At 38.3% G+C, this 22356-nt stretch overlaps 1 protein-coding gene and 1 non-coding gene across 10 annotated transcripts in view; both read right to left on the bottom strand.

Moving 5' to 3' along the window:
* ATP8A2 (ATPase phospholipid transporting 8A2) overlaps positions 1-22356 on the bottom strand; it is a 660817-nt gene that overhangs the window by 504299 nt on the left and 134162 nt on the right. For all 9 annotated transcript variants that reach the window (XM_054446069.2, XM_054446071.2, XM_063650657.1 and 6 more), the window contains 3 exons: positions 1985-2084; positions 1423-1521; positions 87-132 (listed from right to left, as the gene is read on the bottom strand). In XM_054446069.2, the coding sequence (XP_054302044.1) occupies positions 87-132; positions 1423-1521; positions 1985-2084 (245 nt within the window). The remainder of the gene's footprint in view (positions 1-86; positions 133-1422; positions 1522-1984; positions 2085-22356) is intronic.
* On the bottom strand, positions 14307-14413 carry LOC129011970 (U6 spliceosomal RNA). The gene has a single exon (XR_008493486.1). It is a non-coding gene; the product is annotated as a U6 spliceosomal RNA (small nuclear RNA).

Here is a 22356-nt window from a genome sequence, read left to right as displayed (position 1 = left end):
CCATTCACTACTTATTTAAAATTCCTTAAATGCAGACCTTATTCTTAAGTTTTCCACTGGAAAAAGTGATCAACCTGGGATCTTACCTATTGTTTTCTTTTTGTTAACTGCATTGTCTGCCTTGTGTCGCTTCTGTTACAGAAAGAAAAAAAAGTTCTAACATTCAAAAGTTCCACATGAATAATTGAAATAGCAAACAAAACAATCAGGAAATTACAGGGGACAAGGAAACTAACTGCCAATAATGCTCATGCTGTAAAATTCAGTTAGATAATTTTGTGATCTATCAGCACTCCCTAAGTTTAGAAGTGGTCTCCTCCAGTTTCAATTATTTTATTTTGGTTCTAGTACTTGGAAGTACAAAACTTTTTACTCCTTGCTTTAGATCAGACTGAAATGATTATTCAGTGTGATAAACCCAGCAAAAAACAGCCAACTTCATTTTACTGATAAAGTAAATTTGCTTTGACGTGTACAGGTTGAAGATCCCTTATCTGACATGCTCAGGACCAGAAGTGTTTCATATTTCAGATTGTTTCAGATCTTGGAGTATTTGCGTATACCCAATGAGGTATCTCCAGGATGGGACCGAAGTCTAAACATGAAATTTATTTATGTTTCATATTCACTTTATGCACATAACCTGAAGGTAACTTCATACAGTGTTTATAATAATTTTGTGCAGCCATCACATGAGGTCAGGTGTGGGGTTTTCCACTTGTGGCATCATGTTGGCATGTAAAAAGTTTTGGATTTTGAAGCATTTCAGATTTGGGGTTTTTGGATTTAGGGATGCTTAACTTGTATTATATTTATTTACATACCTATTCCCAGAAAGATGCATATATGTTTGTGAAATCAAGGTGTGTGTGTATGTAAGGGAGGAGAGGAAGATCCAGAGACAGAGAGACAGCACATGCAAACATATATATATATACACACACACACATACACACAAATATATATGGGGAGACAGAGCAAGAAAGAGAGGGAAAAGGAATATAGTTGTTGAAGCCAGTGAACATGGAGATACACTAGGATGATTGTGAGGGGAGAAGATTCTTGTAAAGTTGCCTCAGGCAGAGCGAGACAATGCTGCCAACCTAGACAACATAGCAATCCTTCATTTGCTGCCTAAATTGGCAAGCTCTAAAGCAGGCTATAAGGAACATCAGTGATAAAAATCAATGGGCCTCCAGAGACCTAATATTTGAAAACAAAGTTTGAACTGTTTAGTGTCACTGTACAGGTATTTAGGACACTCTGAGTATACATTCCCTCCCCGTAAAAATACCATCAGGCGTCTAAAGAGGCTGGTTAAACTATAGCCCAATTTCCTGCCTTGAGTATATCACCCGAGGCAACACATAAGTTATTATCTACTGCATACAATGATTTTATTATCCAAAAGCAAAAACTTACAAAATCTTCTACAATCTCTTTGATGCCTGCAATTGTTAAAATAATGATCAATGGCACCAGGGTGGTATATCTTCCTGTTGGAGATACATCTGGAATTTGCTGGAAGATAAGAGACCACAAGTAGGAAGTTGGCACATTAAAAATCCTCTCCATGAACAGAAAATTATGGCAGTCACGCACGGTTCACACTTTTGCAGTTCTGTTCCATTTCTGTTACTCAAAAATAATTACCTTACTTTAAAAACTAGCTACATATTTTACATATTTTTAAAAATTTTATCCAATATTGGTTATGTGTTTGGAACAGAAAAAGGCTTAAAAGTATGGCCCTAAGGCCACTTTTCAATGCCTCTTTCAGTCACTGCAATCATCCTTAAGGCCATACCAAAAGAAATCTCCCTGTATACAAAGTCAGGCTTGTTCACTCTATCAAACAATGACTGGAGGAGGGAAACAAACTATATTCCAAGATTATAACACTTTAGCAGTTAAGGAACCTTTAGCAAAATCTCATTTTACATGTAATTAAGTGAATTCCAAGGAACTGTTAAAAAACCATTACCTGTAATAAGGCAATGAAGAGAAAGAAGGCATTAGCAGCTCTTCTAATCTGCTCATACAAGAATCGAGGTAGAAATGTCAACACGCTGTACTTGGCCGTACTGTAAGTGCAAAGAAAAATAATACTATCAGTTATAGATGTAAACTCTAAAACACAAAAACAAGACAAGAAGTTTCGAAAGTTTTACAAATGGTTTAAAAAAAAAGGTTTCAAAACTCGAGACAAGGAAATTGCTGTGTCTCTTCTCCTAAAGAGCTTTAGTTTGTAAAATGGCGCCCCGATGAGAAAATCTTCCAATGTGGTCTTTGTTTTCCACATTGGAAGATATACATGTGCTTCTTTAATTTTCACACAACATAAGCAGAGACATCTACCCACCTTCTAGGAGCTATATGCTATGAACAGCAGGCATGTGAATAACAATTCGATGTTCCCTCTGGGTACCCACCAGAGACGTTTCATGCTTCAACCACACCCAAATAAATTCCATTCCTTCCACACACCCTTTATTTGATCATGTTTGCTCACACTTTTTCTTCCACCTAGGACATCCTCTCCCTTACACCCTACCTGTCTCTCCATGACTAAAGTGTCCTTCTTTCCACCCAATCTTACATCTTTCAGTAAGTCTGGTCAAATTTATAATGACATTCCTCATGCAAGCCTACAGTACAGTGTTTACACCTATATCATATAGGTGTAATGCTTTGCTTAGTATTTTATCTATCCCCAGAACAGATTATGGGAACGACAAGAATGTTTACTTCAATTCCATATGTTCCTAGCACATAGCAGATAGTGAGTGAACAGTGAAATAACCCAAAGGCAAAATGAACCAAACCAGCTGTGGCTGCTCACACGTTTCATTCAAGTTTGTACCATAAAAGTACCTATATGATTCCTAGCTCACCCTCTGAAGACATCACTCTGAGCCTATTCTTAATTATAATATATTGTAGCAAGATTATCCAGCAGGTTTTCGTCATTCTGAGCAAACTATAGCAAGGACAGAAAACCAAACACCACATGTTCTCACTCATAGGTGGGAATTGAACAATGAGAACACATGGACACAGGAAGGGGAACATCACACACTGGGGCCTATTGTGGGGTGGGGGAAGGGGGGAGGGATAGCATTAGGAGATACACCTAATATAAATGATGAGTTAATGGGTGCAGCACACTACATATGTATACATATGTATACACCTTCTACCTAAGGTGCTAAAAATGTATGTGATATTATACAAAGACCACTTTTTAAAGACTCAAAACTTAAACAATATATAACTTGAAAGACTATCCCTGAATTAGCTAGAAATTTGCTGACATGGATTTCCTCCTTGTTTACATGGACCTGTGGCATAACAGGATGTCACTGTGAAATTTGGCCAGAATCAACAGCTGACATTAAGCTCATTAAAAAGTAGGGAAAATACACAAAACTCATGTATGTGATAGCTCACAATACAAAGTCTTCTTAACTATGGCTTAGAGGACAAAATCAAATGGAATATCATGCATACCTCTACAGCAATCCTGACCACTGAAATAAAGCAATCAACATTTGTCAGCAAAAAACAAAAAGAAAGTTCACATACTGTAAAATAAGAGTGTAGAAACTATCTTGCAAGATAGCTTGATTATAAAATTTGAACCTGAGATTCCATCTGTATAAACCAGATACACATGCACACAGTTGGCACATTACCCCAGCTATATATGAACATTTTCCACTTGAGCAAAATGCTGACTGTGCTTAAGGACCTACATATCCCTGAGAACCATGAAGATGGAGAGTTGAGGAGGAAAGGAATCTTGCTTGTGGCAAGAAATGAAATATAAGAGGGTAGAAGTGTAGAGGGAAATGCATGCTAACTTTTACTCTACTAGAACTAGAAAAATGAGCCCAAATGCTTGCATCCTGAGATAGAGTAACCATGATCAATAATTCAGAGAAATTAACATTCATCCAGGAAAAGGTTATTGTGTGGCATTAAAATAATTGCCAAAATATACAGCCATTAGCTGTCATGTTACAGAATTAAAGATATAATACTACAAACAGCTAAAGGCAGCACCTATCAAAATGAGTCTACCAGAATATTGCAGGACAGTACTTCTCGAACACACCAGTCTCCTGGAGAGCTTATTAAAATGCAGATTCTGATTCAGTAGGTCTGGGGTGGGCCTGAGATTCCACATTTCTAACAAGTTCCTAGGTGAGTTCAATGCTACTGGTACAATGACCACACTTTGAGTAGCAGGGATTTAGGATAATTGCTGAGGAGGTAAATTTGTTCAAACTTCCTATTTGAATTTAATTCAGCAGAGCACTATAAGGTGTAATACAATGAGGTTTCTGGTTCCAAAATGGTGGCATGGAAGCAAGCTGGCTTCATTCCCCACACAGAAAACAAAAACCAAATTTACAGCACTAAGGTTATCACCACAAATATCCCAAAACTAAAATATGAGGATGAGACAGTTCTCAGTGCCACAGAGAAGTAAAAAAGCTCCAAGTAGATGGTAAGAGAAGGGGACATCCACAGCCAAGACACCCCTCTCCCCAATCTGCTGGCACCAAACGTGGAAAATCTCCCCTGACTCTTAGTTTAACACTGGAAAAAGGGAAATCAAGGTGACAGGCAGCTTCCCCATCATCTTGAGTTCCCTGGCAGGATACCTGTTCCTACCTCAACTCACAAGAAGCATGGGGAGTGCCTGAAGGAAGAAATATCCCTGGGGACAGCCAGAGCCAAAGTGAGGAGGCAGGACTACTATCCCCAACTCTGGAAACTTTGCTCTATAAGTTGGCCAAAAGAGATACCAAATTGGAGTGTCTGCTTAGCAGCACCATGCTATAGGAGGTTCATCCCACAGGTCCCCTGAGCACAAACCCCTAATTCACCTTCCCACACTGCTAGGCTATGCCCTTTGGCACCATTTCCATTTGGGATGGGCAGTGCTCCAATTGTTTATTAGAGTGGAGACAAACCTGGGCTTAAGGCACCATCTAATGCTGAAAAGGAGGCAGTGACCTAATGGGAAAAGAAAGAAATTCAACAGGTAAATTACAATCAATCTCTAAGCAAACATATCCAATAAAAAACAAAAGAATCCAGACAGAGAAGACTGAAATAACTAATTCTCCAATGCAAACATATATACATACATTCATAAGTGACAGCAGCAAACAGGGAACCATGACTTCCCTGAACAAATGAAGCAAGGATCCAGTGACTAACCCTAACAAGATGGTGATATGTGAGCTCTCTGAACAAGAATTCAAAATAGCAGTTTTAAGGGAACTCAGTGATTTTCAAGATAACACAGAAAAGCAACTCAAAAATGTATCAGAGAAATTTCATGAAGAGATTGAAATAATAATAAAAACAAACAGAAATCTTCAAACTGAGAAATGTATTTGAGGAACTGAAAAACTCATTAGAGGCTGTCAGTAGGAGAATGAATCAAGCAGAAGTAAGAATAAATGAGCTCAAAGACAGGCAATTTGAAAATACACAGAGAAGAAAAAAGAATAAAAAGGAACAAAGATTGTCAACAAGATAAAGGAAATTACCTCAAAAGACAAAGTCTAAGAATCACTGGTGTTCAAGAGGGAGTTAAACAAGAGCAAGGAGTAGAAAGCTTACTCAAAAAAATAACAGAAAACTTTCCAAAACTTGAGAAAGAGATAAACATCCAGGTACAGGAATGTCAGAGAACAACAAACAGATCTGACCCAAATAAGACTTCCCCAAGGCATGTAATAATCACATTCTCAAAGATCAAAGACAAAGAGGATCCTAAAAGCAGCAAAAGAAAAGAAGCAAATAACGTATAAAGAACCTCCAATTCATCTGGCAACAGACTTATCAATGGAAACCAAACAGGCCAGAAGGGAGTGGAACAAAATTTTCAAAGTGCTAAAAGAAAAAAATTTTCATCCAAGAATACTGTATCCAGCAAAGCTGTCCTTCAACTATGAAGGAGAAATAAAGGCTTTCCCAGAAAAACAAAAGCTGAGAGAATTTACCATCACCAGATCCATCTTACAAGAAATACTAAAAGAGGTTCTTCAATTTGAAAGAAAAAAAAAACACTAACATGCAAATAGAAAACATTTGAAGGTATAAAACCCACGAGTAAAATTAAGCATATAGACATACCCAGAATACTCTAATACTGTAATTGTGGTGTGCAATCCACTCATAACTCTAGTATGAAGCCCAAAAGACAAATCTATCAAAAACAAAAACACATACAGCAACCTGCTAAGAAATAGGCAGTATAAATATATCCAAATTGAGGTAACAAAAAAATCAATATGTAGGGGAGATGGAGTTAAAACACAGAGGTTTTTTTAGTTTATTGTTTCTATTCCTTTCTGTGATCTAAGATAAGTTGTCATCTCTTTAAAAATAACTTGTTATATCTACAAGATGTTTTTGCAAGCCTTGTGATGACCACAATGCAAAAACATATAATAGATACACTAAAAATAAAAAACAACAAATTAAAACCTATTACCTGAGAAAATCACTTAACCACAAAGGAAGATGGAAAAAAGAAAAGAAGGACTGAAAGAAGGAAGGCAAGAAGGAAGGAAGTTACCAAACAATGAGAAAACAAGCAGAAAAATGGCAGTAGTAAGTCCTTACTTATCAATGATAATGCTGCATGTAAATGAACTTAATTCTCTAATTAAAAAAAATATATAGCTGAATGGATAAAGAAACACGACTCAGCTATATGCTGCCTACAAGAAACTGATATCACCTATACAGACACACATAGAATGAAAGAGATGGAAGAAGATATTCCATGCAAGTGAAAACCAAAAAATAGTAGGATTGTCTATTCTTATACTACACAAAACAGACTACAAGTCAAAGACAAAGAAGGTCATTTTATAATGATAAAGGCAATTATAAATATCTATGCACTCAACACCAGAGCACCCAAAAATATAAAGCAAATATTAATATATCTAAAGCAAGAGATAGACTGCAATACAATAGTAGTAGGGGACCTCAGCTTCCCACTGTCAGTAATGGACAGATCATCTAGACAGAAAATCAGCAAAGGAACACCGGAGTTAAATTGTATACTAGACAAAACAAGACTAACTCACATTTACAGAATATTTCACCCAACTGCTACAGAATGCATGTTCTTTTCATTGGTATACAGAACATTCTTTAGAATAGACCATATCTTAGGCTATAAATCAAGTCCCAGCACATTCAAAAAGGTAGAAATCATATCAACTATTTTTTTCTGATCACAATGAAATAAACTAGAAATCAATAACAATAAGAACCCTGGAAACTACACAAACCCATGGAAATTAAATAATATGTTCCTCAACAACTGATAGGTCAATGAAGAAATTAAGAAGGAAAATTTTAAATTTCTTGAAACAAAAGGATATGGAAATATAACATACCAAAATCTATGGGATACAGCAAAAGCAATGGTAAGAGGGAAAGTTTGTAGTAATAAACACCTACATCAAAAAAGTAGAAAGACTTCAAATAAACAACTTAATAAAGCACCTTAAGAGATTAGAAAAACAAGAACAAATGAAACCCAAAATTAGTAGAAGAAAAGAAATAATAAAGGTAAGAGCAGAAATAAAATTGAGACTAAAAAAAGTACAAAAGATCAATGAAACAAAAACTTGAATTTTTGAAAAGATAAGCAAAATTGGCAAACCCTTAGCTACACTAGGAAGAAAAGAGAAGACTCAAATAAAACCAGAAATGAAAATGCAACATAAAAACTAAGACCACAGAAATACAAAAAAAAAAATCATTAGAGACTACTATGAACAATTATGCACCAACAAATTGGAAACCAAGAAGAAATGAAAAAATTCTCGGGCACACAAAACCTACCAAGACTGAACCGTAAAGAGACAGAAAACCTCAACCAATCAATAACAAGTAACTAAATCAAAGCCATAATAAGAAGCCTCCCATTAAAGAAAAGTCCAGGACCAGATGGTTTCACTGCTGATTTCTATGAGACATTTAAAGAAGAACTAATACCTAGCCAGGCAAGGTGGTGTGTACCTGAAGTCTTAGCTACTCAGGACATTGCTGAGGTGGGAGAATCTAAGCCCCAGAAGTCAAGGTTGCAGTGAGCCAAGATTGCGGCACTGCACTCCAGCCTGGGCAATGAGAGTGAAACTCTGACTCAAAAAAAAAAAAAAAAAAAAAAAAGTTCCCCTAAAGCCTTGAGAAAAAATTGAAGATCACGGAATACTTCCAAACTCATTCTATGAGGCCAGCATTATCCTGATAATAAAACCAGGCAAGAAAATTATAGGCCAATATCACTGATGAACATAGATAAAAAAATTCTTTTTTTTTTTTTTTTTGAGACAGAGTCTAGCCCTGTTGCCCAGGCTGGAGGGCAGTACTGTGATCTCAGCTCACCACAACTTGCGCCTCTTGGGTTCAAGGTAGTCTCAGCCTCCAGAGTAACTGGGATTACAGGCATGTGCCACTACGCCTGGCTATCTTTTTGTATTTTTAGTAGAGATGGGGTTTCACCATCTTGGCCAAGCTGGTCTTGAATTCCTGACCTCAAGTGATTCATCCACCTTGGCCTCCCAAAGTGCTGGGATTACAGGCATGAGCCACCATGCCCAGCTAGTAGATGCAAAAATTCTTAACCAAATACTAGCAAAATGAATTCACCAACATATTAAAAAGATCATTCACCATGATCAAGTGGAATTCTTCTCAGGGATGTAAGGATGGTTCAACATATACAAATCTATAAATGTGATATATGACATTAACAGAACCAAGAACAAAAACCATGTGATCATTTTAGTAGATGCTGAAAAAAGTATTTGAGAAAATTCAATATCTCTTTATGATAAAGATCCTCAACAAACTAGATATAGATGGAACACACTTCAAAATAATAATGCATACATGACAAACCCACAACCAATATCATACTCAATTGGGAAAAACTGAAAGCCTTTCCTCTAAGATCTGGAACATGATAAGGATGCCCACTTTCACCACTGTTATTAAACATAGTATTGGAAGTCCTGGATAGTGAAATTAGGCAAGAGAAATAAATAAAGGGCATCCAAACTGGAAAGGAAAAAGTCAAATTAGCCTTGTTCACAAAGGACATGATTGTAAGTTGCAGGATACAAAATCAACATATAAAAATCAGTAGCATTTCTATATGCCAACAGCAAACAATCTGAAAAAAGAAATCAAGAAAACAATCTCATTTACAATAGCTACAAAGAACGTAAAATACCTAGGAATCAATTTTACCAGAGAAGTGAAAGATCTATATAAGAAAAACTATTAATACACTGATGAAAAAAGTTGAAGAGGACACCAAAGAATGGAAAGATATTCCATGCTCATGAATTAGAATTAATATTATTCAAGTGACAACACTACCCAAAGCAAATTACAGATTCAATATAATCCCTATAAAAATACCAATGATATTCTTCACAGAAACAGAAAAACACAATTCTAAAGTTTATATGGAACCACAAATCTTGAATAGCCAAAGCAATCCTGAGCAAAAAGAACAAAGCTGGAGGCATTACACTACCTGACTTCAAAACACACTACAAAGCTGTAGTAATCAAATCAGCATGGTACTGGCATAAAAATAGACACACAGACCAATGGAACAGAATAGAGAAGCCATTGGGAGGCCAAGGTGGGAGAACCACTTGAAGCCTGGAGTTTGAGATCAGCAACGTTGTGAGACCCCCATCTCTTAAAAAAAAAGAAATAGAGAGAACCCAGATATAAAGCCATGCATTTATAGTCAATTCATTTTAACAAAGGCGCTAAGAACATACAGTGGGGAAAGGACAGTTTCTTCAATAAATGATGCTGGGAAAACTGGTAATTACATATCAAAGAATAAATGTAGACCCCTATCTCTCATTATACAAAAATCAAATAAAAATAGATTAAAGGCTCAAATCTAAGACCTGAAACTGGGAATTACTAAAATAAGACATTGGGGAAATACTCCAGGACATTGGTCTAGACAAAGATTTTTTTGTATAAGACCTCAAAAGCATAGGCAACCAAAGCAAGAATAGACAAATAAGGTTACATCAAGCTAAAAACCTTCTGCAGAATGAAGAAAACATCAACAAAGAGACAACCCAGAGAATGAGAGAAAATACCTACAAGCTATCCATCTGACAAGGGATATATAAGGAGAATATAACCAGAATATAATAAGGATCTCAAACAACTTAACAGCAAAAATAAATAAATAAATAAAATAATATGTTTTAAAAACGCATAAAATATCTGAATAGACATTTCTCAAAAGAGACATACAAATGGCCAACAGGAAAATGCGCAACATAACTAATTATCAGAAAAATGCAAATCAAAACCATAATGAGATATCATCTCACTGCAGTGTAAATGGTTATTATAAAAAAGACAGGTAAGATTTAATGTTGGCAAGGATATGCAAAAAGCAGAACCCTTGTACACTGATGGTGGGAAAGTAAATTAGTACAGCCAGTATAGAAAACAGCATGGAGGTTCCTCAAAAAATTAAAAATAGGGCCAGCATGGTGGCTCATGCCTGTGATCCCAACACTTTGGGAGGCCGAGGTGGGTGAATCACGAGGTCAGGAGATCGAGACCATCCTGGCTAACATGGTGAAACCTCGTCTCTACTAAAAAAAAAATATATATATACATATATATATATATACACAAAAAATTAGCCAGGCGTGGTGGCGGGCACCTGTAGTCCCAGCTACTTGGGAGATTGAGGCAGGAGAATGGTGTGGAACTTGAGAGGTGGAGCTTGCAGTGAGCCGAGATCATGCCACTGCACTCCAGCCTGGGAGACAGAGCAAGACTCCATCTCAAAAAAAAAAAAAAAAAACTAAAAATAGGAATGCCATATAATCCAGCAATTTCACTGCTGGCTATAGATCCAAAAGAAAGAAAATCAATACGTCAAAGAGATATCTGTCTGCACTGTCATATTTATTGCAGCACTATTCAGAATATTTACAATAGCCAAAATATAGAATCAACCTAAGTGGCCATCAGTGAATGAATGGATAAAGAAAATGTGTCATATATACACAATGGAGTACTTATTCAGCCACAAAAAATGAATGAGATCCTGTCATTTGCAGCAACATAAATGGAACTGGAGGTCATTATATTAAGTGAGATAAGCCAGGCATAAAAAGACTAATATCACATGTTCTCACTCATATGTGAGAGCCAGAAAAGTGGATCTCATGAAGAGAGAGGGCAGACTGGTGGTTACCAGAGGCTAGGAGTGGTAGCATACAGTTTGGTAGAGAAAATAAGAGCCGGTATTTGAACGATCAGCAGGGTGACTATAGTTTACAATAATCTGTTGTACACTTCAAAATATCTAGAAGAGATTTAAGGCATTGGATATCCCAATTACCTTGATTTGACCTTTACACACTATATGAATGTATCAAATTATCACATGTACCTTTAAAATATGTGTTAATACAACTATTATGCAGCAACTCTTTAAAAATGTAATAAGATGGGAGATGTTTTACCATTCACTCTGCCAGGGGAAAAACATCTCCAGGGGTAAATGGGTGAATGACAGAACTGTCCAACAGGAGAGTTTATTCACCCAAGTAAATAAGCCATCCCTCCCCTAAACACATTCCCACTCGTGGGATGAAATGCATGTGCCAGCATCACTGTCCTCCTGGCTAGTCACAGCAAGGAGGGGCTTTAGCTGCATGGAAACCCAAGACCTTAGAGCTTGGGTGCTGGAGATAAGTGACCAGGAACAAACAGGAACATTTCTCTATGATTCACTCAGTCTCCCTCTAAACATGAGGCCAGTGTTTTCTGAAACTGGGTGACAGGAAGATGACTGGGATTTATCAAAAATCCATCCATCCATCCATCCATCCATCCATCCATCCATCCATCCATCCATCATGTGCAATAGATACTTCCTCAGCCCTAATTATGCACTAGGGCAGTGTGCCAGGCCCTGGAGATACTGAAGGGAACCAGGTGGTCAAAAACGCACACCCTCAAGGAAATTGCACTCTAGAGGAGAAACGAGATTAAAAAAAAAAAAAATAGAACACATACCAGCATAGATGGTGATGAACACTGCAGAGGAAAACAGATCAGGGAAGGAGGATACAGAAGGGTACACTGGCTGGGGCTGGGAGAAGGATTATTTTCAACAGAGTGGCGAGGGAAAGTTTCACTGAGAAGGTGACCTGTGAACTAAGCCCTAAAGGAGGTGAAGGAGCAGGAGCAAGTCTCAGGGATACACAGGGGAAGAGCTTTGCAGAGGGAGGGGACAGCAAGTGCAGAAACGCCCAGGTGGGAGAGCTCCTGTTGCTCCACCTGTAGGAGGGACAGTAAAGAGCCCAATTTGGGCAAACGGAGGTGGAGAAGTATGAAGAGAACTGAAATGAACATGGCAAAGGGCCAACGCATTGGCCTTGTCACTCATGTTGACACACTGGCCTTTTTCCTTTCGAGAGATGGGAAGATCTGGAGGCTTCCCAGGAGAGGACAAAACCTGACAATAATATCTATTCACAAACCCTCCTCTGAGGAGCCCGACTCACGGGGTGGATCTTGTTACATGTATGTTGGCACTCCACTCCATAACTCATAATTAGGCGCATACGGGAAACAATCCATTAGAAAATAGGGTCTGGCAAAATATGGATCTGGGTCTACCTGATCCTCACAAATCACAAGGCACCACAGGAGTCTGACCTCCAGAAATGTGGCAGAAAGCAAGAACCCACAGACAATGCCAGAGTCTGATTTTCCAGCTATGAGAAAAATTGAAGTTGACAGCTCTTCTCCAGAGACCGATCTAAAAGAGGCAAAGTTCAGTAGCTGCTCAAAGTGTAACTTCCCCTTCAAGCAAGCCTCCAGAAACACAGAAATTAAGCTAAAGCTTAACACTCATCACCAAAATGGAAACAGTAAATCCATGTTAAGGTGTAAAGACAGTTAAAAACAATTGCCTTATTCTACTGCTTTCCATGGAAAAACAAATTTCTTACATCTTCTCAACATACAGTAAGCGTTCAATATTTACTGAAAGAATAAAGGAGGCTTTAAGCCTCCCCACCGGAAGCTGACTTTGTGAACAGGGCCAGCATTCCATGACCATGTTCTGGAAGCCTTCCATCCTAGCAGGCTCCCAATAGGATATCATTCACCTTCCTCCTCCCAAATAGTCACTCAGCAAGGAGTTCTAGATGATTGGAAGTTGAGGACAAGATGATAACACTAAACATTAAGCAGTTTAATTCACTGATTCCTTAGCAGTGCATTCAACCAATCAAGGGAAAGAACAAGAGCAACACCACCAAATGCAAAAGCCCTCCCCAGTGGCCCTCTGCCATTTCTCTTGATGGACATCATTGCATACCTGGGAGCCACCCCAGAGGACATTCCAATGGATGGCAAAGCCCATGGCCTTCCACATCTGGCATCAATTCCTGAGGCTTTGCCAACCATCCCTCCCAAATTGTATTCTGGAAATAACCTTAAATACAAGAATTCCCACTGATAAATACAGCCTGTCAGTGGTAACATATGAGCACCTTACAAGAAATTTTCACTTCATTTTATTAATGCTAAACTACTGAAATCTCACCAGTTACAAATAAAAGGTCAATAAGTTCATTTTAAAACACTGCCATTTATATTTTAAACATGTTCCTAATTCTTAGTCTACAGCAGGAAAAATGGGTGTCAGATACTGCTTTATCTCATAGCCTGTTCCCAGAATGTAGTAATTGGACCAGGAGAGGTATTAGTGCTGTAACTCTATACAGTCCTTTATTATGGCTCACATAGGCTCTTTTAGACTATCTGTCACAAAACACATCCAAGGAGTGAAATAGAAGTTGACCGCTGACCAATCAACTTACAATACACCTTTGAAGGTAAGTTCGTAAATTAGAGTCTACCTATAATTCCTATTAAATAGTGCAACTGTCCTGCTCCTATCAGATTTCCAAATCTGTTCTATTACTCAATGCATTATTCAATAAATAACTATGGACATGAAACACTTTATCTCAACACCTGCGTGGAAACATGAGCTGAGGAGAAGATAACATTTTGACCACTGAGCATGCTGCCAGGAAGATCTTCTAGTGAGAACAACTCTTAGATAACCAATTCCAAATGCAAGACGTCAGATATTTGTGGCTAATATCATTAAATGTGACATTATTGAAAAGCAGGTTTTACCCAAGTGATTTATTCTTTCTTTTTTTTTTAACTTTAAAAACATAGAACACTTCATGAATGTGTGTGTCATCCTTGCGGAGGGATCATCCTAACTTTCTCTGTATCATTCCAATTGTAGTCTGTGTGCTGCCAAAGTGAGCATGCCCAGGTGCTTTATGAAAAAAAAAAATGTGGCCAGGCACGGTGGCTCATGCCTGTAATCCCAGAACTTTGGGAGGGCGAGGTGGGTGGATTGCTTGAGGTCAGCAGCTCGAGGCCAGCCTGACCAACATGGTGAAACCCTGTCTCTATTAAAAATACAAAAATTGGCCAGGCATGGTGGCTCACGCCTGTAATCCCAGTACTTTCGGAGGCCAAGGCGGGCGGATCACGAGGTCAGGAGATCGAGACCACGGTGAAACCCCGTCTCTACTAAAAATACAAAAAATTAGCCGGGTGTGGTGGCGGGCGCCTGTAGTCGCAGCTACTCGGGAGGCTGAGGCAGGAGAATGGCGTGAACCCAGGAGGCGGAGCTTTCAGTGAGCCGAGGTCATGCCACTGCACTCCAGCCTGGGTGACAGAGCAAGACTCCGTCTCAAAATAAATAAATAAATAAATAAATAAATAAATAAATAAAATACAAAAATTAGCCGAGCGTGGTAGCAAGCACCTGTAATCTGAGCTACCTGGAAGGCTGAGGCAGGAGAATCTCTTGAACCCAGAAAGCGGAGGTTGCAGTGAGCTGAGATTGCTCCACTGCACTTCAGCCTGGGCGAGAGAGTGAAACTCCATCTCAAAAAAAAAAAAAAAAAGAAAGAAAGAAAAAATGATGTGAACTTTATGGTACAAAAACAAAAAAAAATGAGTTATGAGATTTGTTTAATTTTGCACTGCAAGGGAAGGATCATTTTTAATGAGATTCTTCCCAATTTTCAATTAAAAGAAACAACAACTATTTGTTATAAAAATATCTGGCCTCAACAAGTACAGGAATCATTACAATTCAGGCCCCATGCAGCCATTGCCCCAAAAGAAATGCAACAGGTCAGTGTGTGAAACTCTAATACTAAAACGTATTGCATTTAAGTATACCACATTTGGCCTTTCATTCAGAATTCAGTATATTCTTTCCAAACAGAGGGAAATAATCCCTACTACAAGGAAAGGTTTAAGGCTGTCCTAAGTGTTGGCATGCTGCAAACCAAGTAAGGAGCAGCAGCCACCCTGAGATCGAGTTATCCAAATGCAAGGGCCTAAACCCATCCTTTTCAGGTCCCAAACGCCTCTGCCCTCAGTCAAGGGTGCACTGGCTCTTGGGGAGGACATACCTTGTCAGAAAAGACACTTCCCAAGGAGACAGGTTCAGGAACTACAACATCAAACATCTGGATGGAAAGCTAAACCAAAGTAGTCAAGCTGGGAGAACATTGGGAGCTGAGATGATTGGTACACAGAGATTTCTAGTATGGAAAACACAAATGTTTGATTTAGGTCTGGGTAGAAAGCCATATCTATCCGTCCCTCATGTTGTAGAGTTAAAAATCTGGGGCGAGCTATATTATTCTATCTTTCTGGATTTCTCACATAATTGTCAAACTTTATTCAGGTGTTTAATTCTAACTGACGTTTTTATGTTTATCATGCATATATAGCAAAGTGCACAAAACCAAAGTGTACAGCTCACATTTTCATAAAGTGGACCCATTCCTGTAGGTGTCTAACTGAAATCCAACATAGAGACATGAGTTAAATAGGTCTGTTATGTGCAGGATTCTAACAGCAGTAAAGACCCGATCTAAAGGCTGCCTAGCTTCAGATGACAATTGTAAAATGTAAACACATTTACCGCTTCTGCCTACAGGGACACCACTACCATACTAGAAAGGAATGTAAAAATATGCAGTCAGTTTAAAACACACACACACACACAACTAGGAACTGAATCATTAGCTAAGATGTGGGGTTGTCTTTTTTCTAAAATAGACTTCTTTCTGCTTTCGCCAGACAAGTTGAACGTGCCTCCAAGACGCCTTCCGAGTATAAGCTGCAGAGAGAGAGAAGCCCACAAGAGGGGCTGCCGCCTAAGCAAGGGCCCTGGCCTGCGAGGCAGGAAGAACGGGCTCTACCTTCACAAATGGTATCTCAGAAGATATGTCAATCCATTCTTAAAATAATAATGCAGTTGTAATAAGTGTCATTGTGTCAAAGAAACAGAGCCACTAGGTGACATATTTATGATAAGGAATTGGCTCACACAACTATGGAGTCTGGCAAACCCCAACACCAGCAGTGGGAATGGGCAAGAGGGCCAATGGTATGGTTCCAGTCCAAAGGCCGGCGGGTTGGAAACTCAGGAAGAGACATTGCTTCAGTAGCTCTGAAGGCGGGAAAAGCTAATGTGCCAGTTTGAAGCTTGTCGGGCAGGAGGAGCTCCCTCTTACTCGGCAGAGGGTTGTTCTGGTCAGGACTTCAACTGTTTGATGGGGCCGCCCACACTAGGAAGGCCACCTGCTTTCCTCACTCTACTGATACAGATGCTAATCTCATCCAGAAATGCCCTCGCGGACACTCAGAATAATGTTCAACCGGATGCTTGGGCACCCCATAGCCCTGTCGAGTTGACACATTAACTTGACTATCACAATCATATATTAGGCAGGGCAGAGGCAGGCACAAGCCCAGTGCGTTGGAGACAGGGGAGCCTGTGGACAGGAGGGGAACAGTTTCAGCCTGCAGAGTTCAGGAGACTCATGAGACACCAATGATGGAAAAGGGTCTGCGGCAAGCATAGAAAGTAAAAGGAGGTATTTGAAGTCCATATACAGAGGAGCTCACACAGGAAATCAGGGCTAGGAGTCTGGAGGAACCGCACAAGATAAACTATAAAGAGTTCAAAGCAAAAGGCTTCATAAAAGAAACATGGTTCCTCTCTCACAAGCCCCCTTCTTCTGGTTACACCAAAATCTTACACAGCCAGGCTGCTACACCCACAGCCAAGGAGTATTCCCAGGGCACCCATACAAACCTCATACACTCATGTCTAAAAGTCCTTCACCGAGAAGTGAGTCTTGCTATCTGGCCTGCACTCACAGAGCACCCCATCATCCTGCTACACTTCCTCTTTGAAAAATTACCAAATATGTGTAGAAAGCCTCCACCATGAAAAAGAGACTTTAAATGAATACAGAAGAAAGGGGAGACCTGAGGAAACAGTACAGCAAACTTTAAAAGAATATTTTAGAGTTTGGAGTAATGCTAATGCTAATATCCTCAGAGTCATAAGATGATAACACATTCACATGAAACAAGAATAAGATGGTATTTCAAAAAGGAAATGGAATAAAATAGCTATTGGCAATTGAAAGTATGCTAGCCTAACTAAAATATTGCAAAAAAAAAGGAAGTGAAGAATAAAGCTAAGCAAATTTCCCAAAAAGTAAAACCAAAAACACAAGATGCAAAATAAAAGAGACTTAATAGTACAAATACAAGACTATTAAGAGTTCCACAGAAACCAGAGAAAGATAATATTAACAAGTTATACAGAAAAAGTTGCTAGAACTCTAAGAACAAAGATTTCTGATTGAAAGGGTACACCAAGGTACCCAAAACAATGAGACACATACCAAAATTTTTCATTATAGAATACTAAATGTTTTTCATTATAGAATGCTATTTCTAAACCATAAAGATATTAAAAAGAGCCTATTTATAAAGAGAAAAAAATCAAGACGAAATTGAGCCTCTTAATAGCAACACAGACCACTAAAGTGACACTTTAGATTTCTATACCCAGCCAAGCTATCAGACACTGAAATCTACTTTTCACATAAGCTTTTCTAGGAAGCCTCTTACTGCAAGACGTTCTTCAACAATACAAAACAGTAATCAAGAAAGCAACCCCCCACCCCACTCCCCGACAGTGTCTAAATATCAGGGAATACAACTCAAGAAAGCAGTGAGAAAGTTCTGGGATGACCACTTTACAGCAACACATCTACAAGGCAGCCAGTTTATCTGGCAAGAAGATGGCGGGGTGTGGAGGGGAAGGGGTAAAACCAAGAGATTATTCTGGGATATTTATTTTAAAATATATAGAGAGGTTATATAATATAAATGTGTATTGATCTAATGGAAACGATAAAAATTAATATGCAAAAAAATTATTTAAGGAGAAGAACAAGGAAGGAAAAGCAAGTTATACTAGAAAAGAGGCAAACATGATATACTGCCTCACTACTTGGACCTGAAGTAAATAACTGAAATCTGCATCTATAAGAGAGTTCAGAGAGATCATTTCTAAACTGTATTTCACAATGTAGAGAAAACCACATTTCTAAACTTAATTTTGAAATATGGTAGAAACCTCCAAAGAATGAAAAACACACAGAGTTGAAAGTAGTTGCCTTTGGTGGGACAGGACTGGGGTGGGAGAGACGGGCAGAAGAGTATTGATTTTCATGATAAGCAACTTCTAAACTATTTGAACTTTTAACTACCTACATGTGTTGTTGTAATAATACTTTAATATAAAAAAGTAGTATCCAGATATAACTGTCAAGGGACAGCTGATTATTTTAGCTAAGTTTAGGACTGGTCATACGTAAGGAGCTTTTTTTTAGAACATGAAATCAGACTAAACACCCAGTTTGTTTCTATACTGCTTCCACCACAAAAGAGCTAGTAACTGCTCATATCTGATATCACTCCCCACGATCACTTCCTTTTGCCAGCGGCAATTGACACCTAGATCATGGATAAAAGAAGGGGAAACTGTCATCTGCCCCGTAAGAGTCTAACAAGAAACAAACATGAGTACAGCACTCAGAGTGCAACATTTGTATGTATTCCTTTGAGATGAGCAGGCTGGCTTTCAGCACAGGAGTCTTTACCCTAAAACTCACCCCACAGGGAAATCGAACAGTCCAGTTCTCCCCCTTTAAATGGAAATCACTTTATTCTAAAAAGTATTTGCTCTTATTAAGTTCTCTTGCTTCCTTTCATCCTCTGCCAAATTCCTAGAACATCTTTCTTTCTTCTTTTCATCAAACCACATCCTTCTCCTTTTCTGAGCCAATAGCCCAAGGGGTCATCTTCTTTAACAAGCTTTTCTCTATTCATGTCTACCCAAAGTGTACAATCTGTAATCCATCCATTTATTTCAACATTCTGTGTGTGTGTGTGTGTGTGTGTGTGTGTGTTTGTGAGAGAGACAGAGAGTGTGTTAGAGACAGAGAGACGGGGACAGACAAAGGCAGGGAGTCAGAGAGAGAAAGAAATTTCTTGTCTTGTACTGTGAGCTCTAGGCTGGTCACATAAAATATTTATTATCTTAACCACCTCTCCACGCCTTGCAGGTTGAACGCTCGTTGTACAACTCAGACCAACAACACAGTGCCCTCTACTGGCCAGCCAGCATAGCAGTGTTTTCTGCAAAGTAAACAACATTTGGGGTGTGTGCCAGATGAAGTTCAAGTTCTTCATCAATTATCTAATAAGAATCCTCAGAGAACCGATGTCTAAGGAAGAACTGTAATAGCCGTATTGCATTTGGTTCTTGCATATTCACTTATATCCATTTAATATAAAAACACAAAGTACTAGTATTCATTCCTAAGCAATTCTAAAATGTTTAGTCATCTTTTCATTTAATTTACTCATTAGTTTACCCAGAAATCAGAGAAGGAGAATATTAAATTTTGTGGGGACTGGATGCAATTTGTATACAACATGTATACAATTTGGGAATCTTGCTTTAAGAAAAATACAGTATTACGAAAACAATTGGGCACAGAAGTGAAGTTTACTTATAATGAAGAAAACACAACATATTACAAATTCATGAAGGCTGAAAAATACATCATGTTATTCAGAAAACATACTATTTTTATTAAATACTATAATATTAATATTAACAGTCTATAATACTTTCCCCTCCATATTTTTAATTTTATTTGTGTGGATAGTTTCTTAGAAAATTTTGTAAATAGTGTGTATAGAAAGAACAGATAATTTATTTTTCCTCTAGCTATAATTGATCAATTATTTTTAATTGATCTTTTGGTAAAGCTTCTTTCAGCTCCACAACTTATCAATACATGTCATGTAAATTTTTATGATGGTTGTCAAATTTAGAGGAATTGCCATGAAATTTCCTTCATAAGTGAAACTTAAAATCTAGCTTCTGGCTCCACACATTTCAAACACTGTCTCTCCAATATGACTCACAAACTTCAAGCATAATATACCACACTGATATTTTGATACTTCTAGAAATGCTACACCATATCATAACCTCAGGTGCAGAGGTGGCCAGGAAGAATATTTCTGGTCCTTATTTCTATGCTGGGAGAGCTAAAAATTTACCTGTTCACAAAAGTGACTGCACACCATGTAAATACATCTCTATTATTTCCAACTCAACTTTCCCTTACCCAGGTCCCCAAAACATGCCTCCTAACAGAAGAAGGGCGAGAGGGTGGAAGTTTGGGTGAAAAGACACTGTGTTCTTACCCCAAGCAAGGCTCAAGTCTATTAAATTATGCAAAAATAATTGGCCATGTCTACATTGGTAGGGTCCTCCCTGGGGCCCTGGGGCAGACGTTCTGAAGTGTAAATACCATTAGCTCCCAGAAAATCTGCTTCTGTGGATATATGCATCATCTAATACAAATATGTAAGTGATTTACACATGGTTGTTTTAATAACAACCTATATACGTTTCCAAACTTTTCTCCAAGTTTATACAATCTTACATAGATGTCTCAACACACATATTCACAATCAGAGGGTTGCCAAAGTTCCACAAGTATTAGACATTATGCCATTTTCTGAATTTTTTTTCTTTCTCAATAATATTGCAAAATCCTTGCAAGCCAATTGTATAATTCTAATTCATCCTTTTTAATGGTGATATAATATTCCATAATTTATTCAGCCATTCTTCTATGATAAGCATTTACTTTATTTCCAGGCTTTGTATGCTATGAGACATGTCACAATAAAGACCCATGTTCACATGTCCATGAATACTGGTGAGTTTAATTCTAGGAGATCGATTGCCTGAAGTGGAATTAATGAGTCTAAGGGTCACGTGGTTGTTAAAAATTAAACTAAAGTCCACACTGCATTCAGATTTCCTAAGTTCCTACCTAATGTCTTGTTTCTGTTCCTAGAGGAGCATAAATTTTAATATATAGTAGACAACATGCTAAAAGGATTTTCAAACTTCACATTCCAACCAGCAATGTGTTGGTGTATTATTTGCATGCATATTCCTGCCAGCAACAGATATTAACAGTTTTTTTTTTTACAGTACTCAGTCTTATGTCAAGTAAGACATCACTGTCACATTAATTTGCATTTCCTTGACTGCTAATCAAGTTAAATATATTTTCATACATTTGTGAGCCATATCATCTCCTCGTATACTTTGCCCATTTTCCTACTGGTTTGTTGATCTTTCCAGTGTCCCTTTGCAAAGCCTCTTGGAATTGTCTGTTAACTCTATTTTATATTACGTAGTTTACATTTAGTAGTTTTCTAGACTATTCATTTGTATAGCAAGTTTTTAATGGCACCTTTGACATACAAAGAGGTCCTGGACATTGGAAATGTTCCAAAATATTTATAGCACCTTGGTTTAGTATTAAGAAGTTCTTCACCAACCTCATTATATATGTAATGGCTAAGATTGTCTTTACTGACTTTTTTATGTCAGTCTTTAATTTCTGCAATCAGAATTTATTTTCACATGTGATAAAGGATAGAGTTCAGTTCTGTGTTCATCCTGATACATAGCCACTTATTTAAAAATGGTACCAGCATAGCCGGGCACAGTGGCTGACACCTGTAATCCTAGCACTTTGGGAGGCCAAGGAGGGAGGATCACCTCAGGTCAGGAGTTCGTGACCAGCCTGGCCAACATGGTGAAACTCTGTCTCTACTAAAAATACAAAAATTAGCCGGGCATGGTGGCACATGCCTGTAATCCCAGCTACCCAGGAGGCTGGAGCAGGAGAGTCACTGGAACCTGGGAGGCAGAGGCTGCAGTGAGCCAAGATCACACCACTACACTCCAGCCTGGGTAACAGAACAAAACTCCTT

This window comes from Pongo pygmaeus, chromosome 14 (assembly GCF_028885625.2).
Source record: "Pongo pygmaeus isolate AG05252 chromosome 14, NHGRI_mPonPyg2-v2.0_pri, whole genome shotgun sequence".
NCBI lineage: Eukaryota > Metazoa > Chordata > Mammalia > Primates > Hominidae > Pongo > Pongo pygmaeus.
This window is presented reverse-complemented; position numbering and strand designations above follow the sequence as displayed.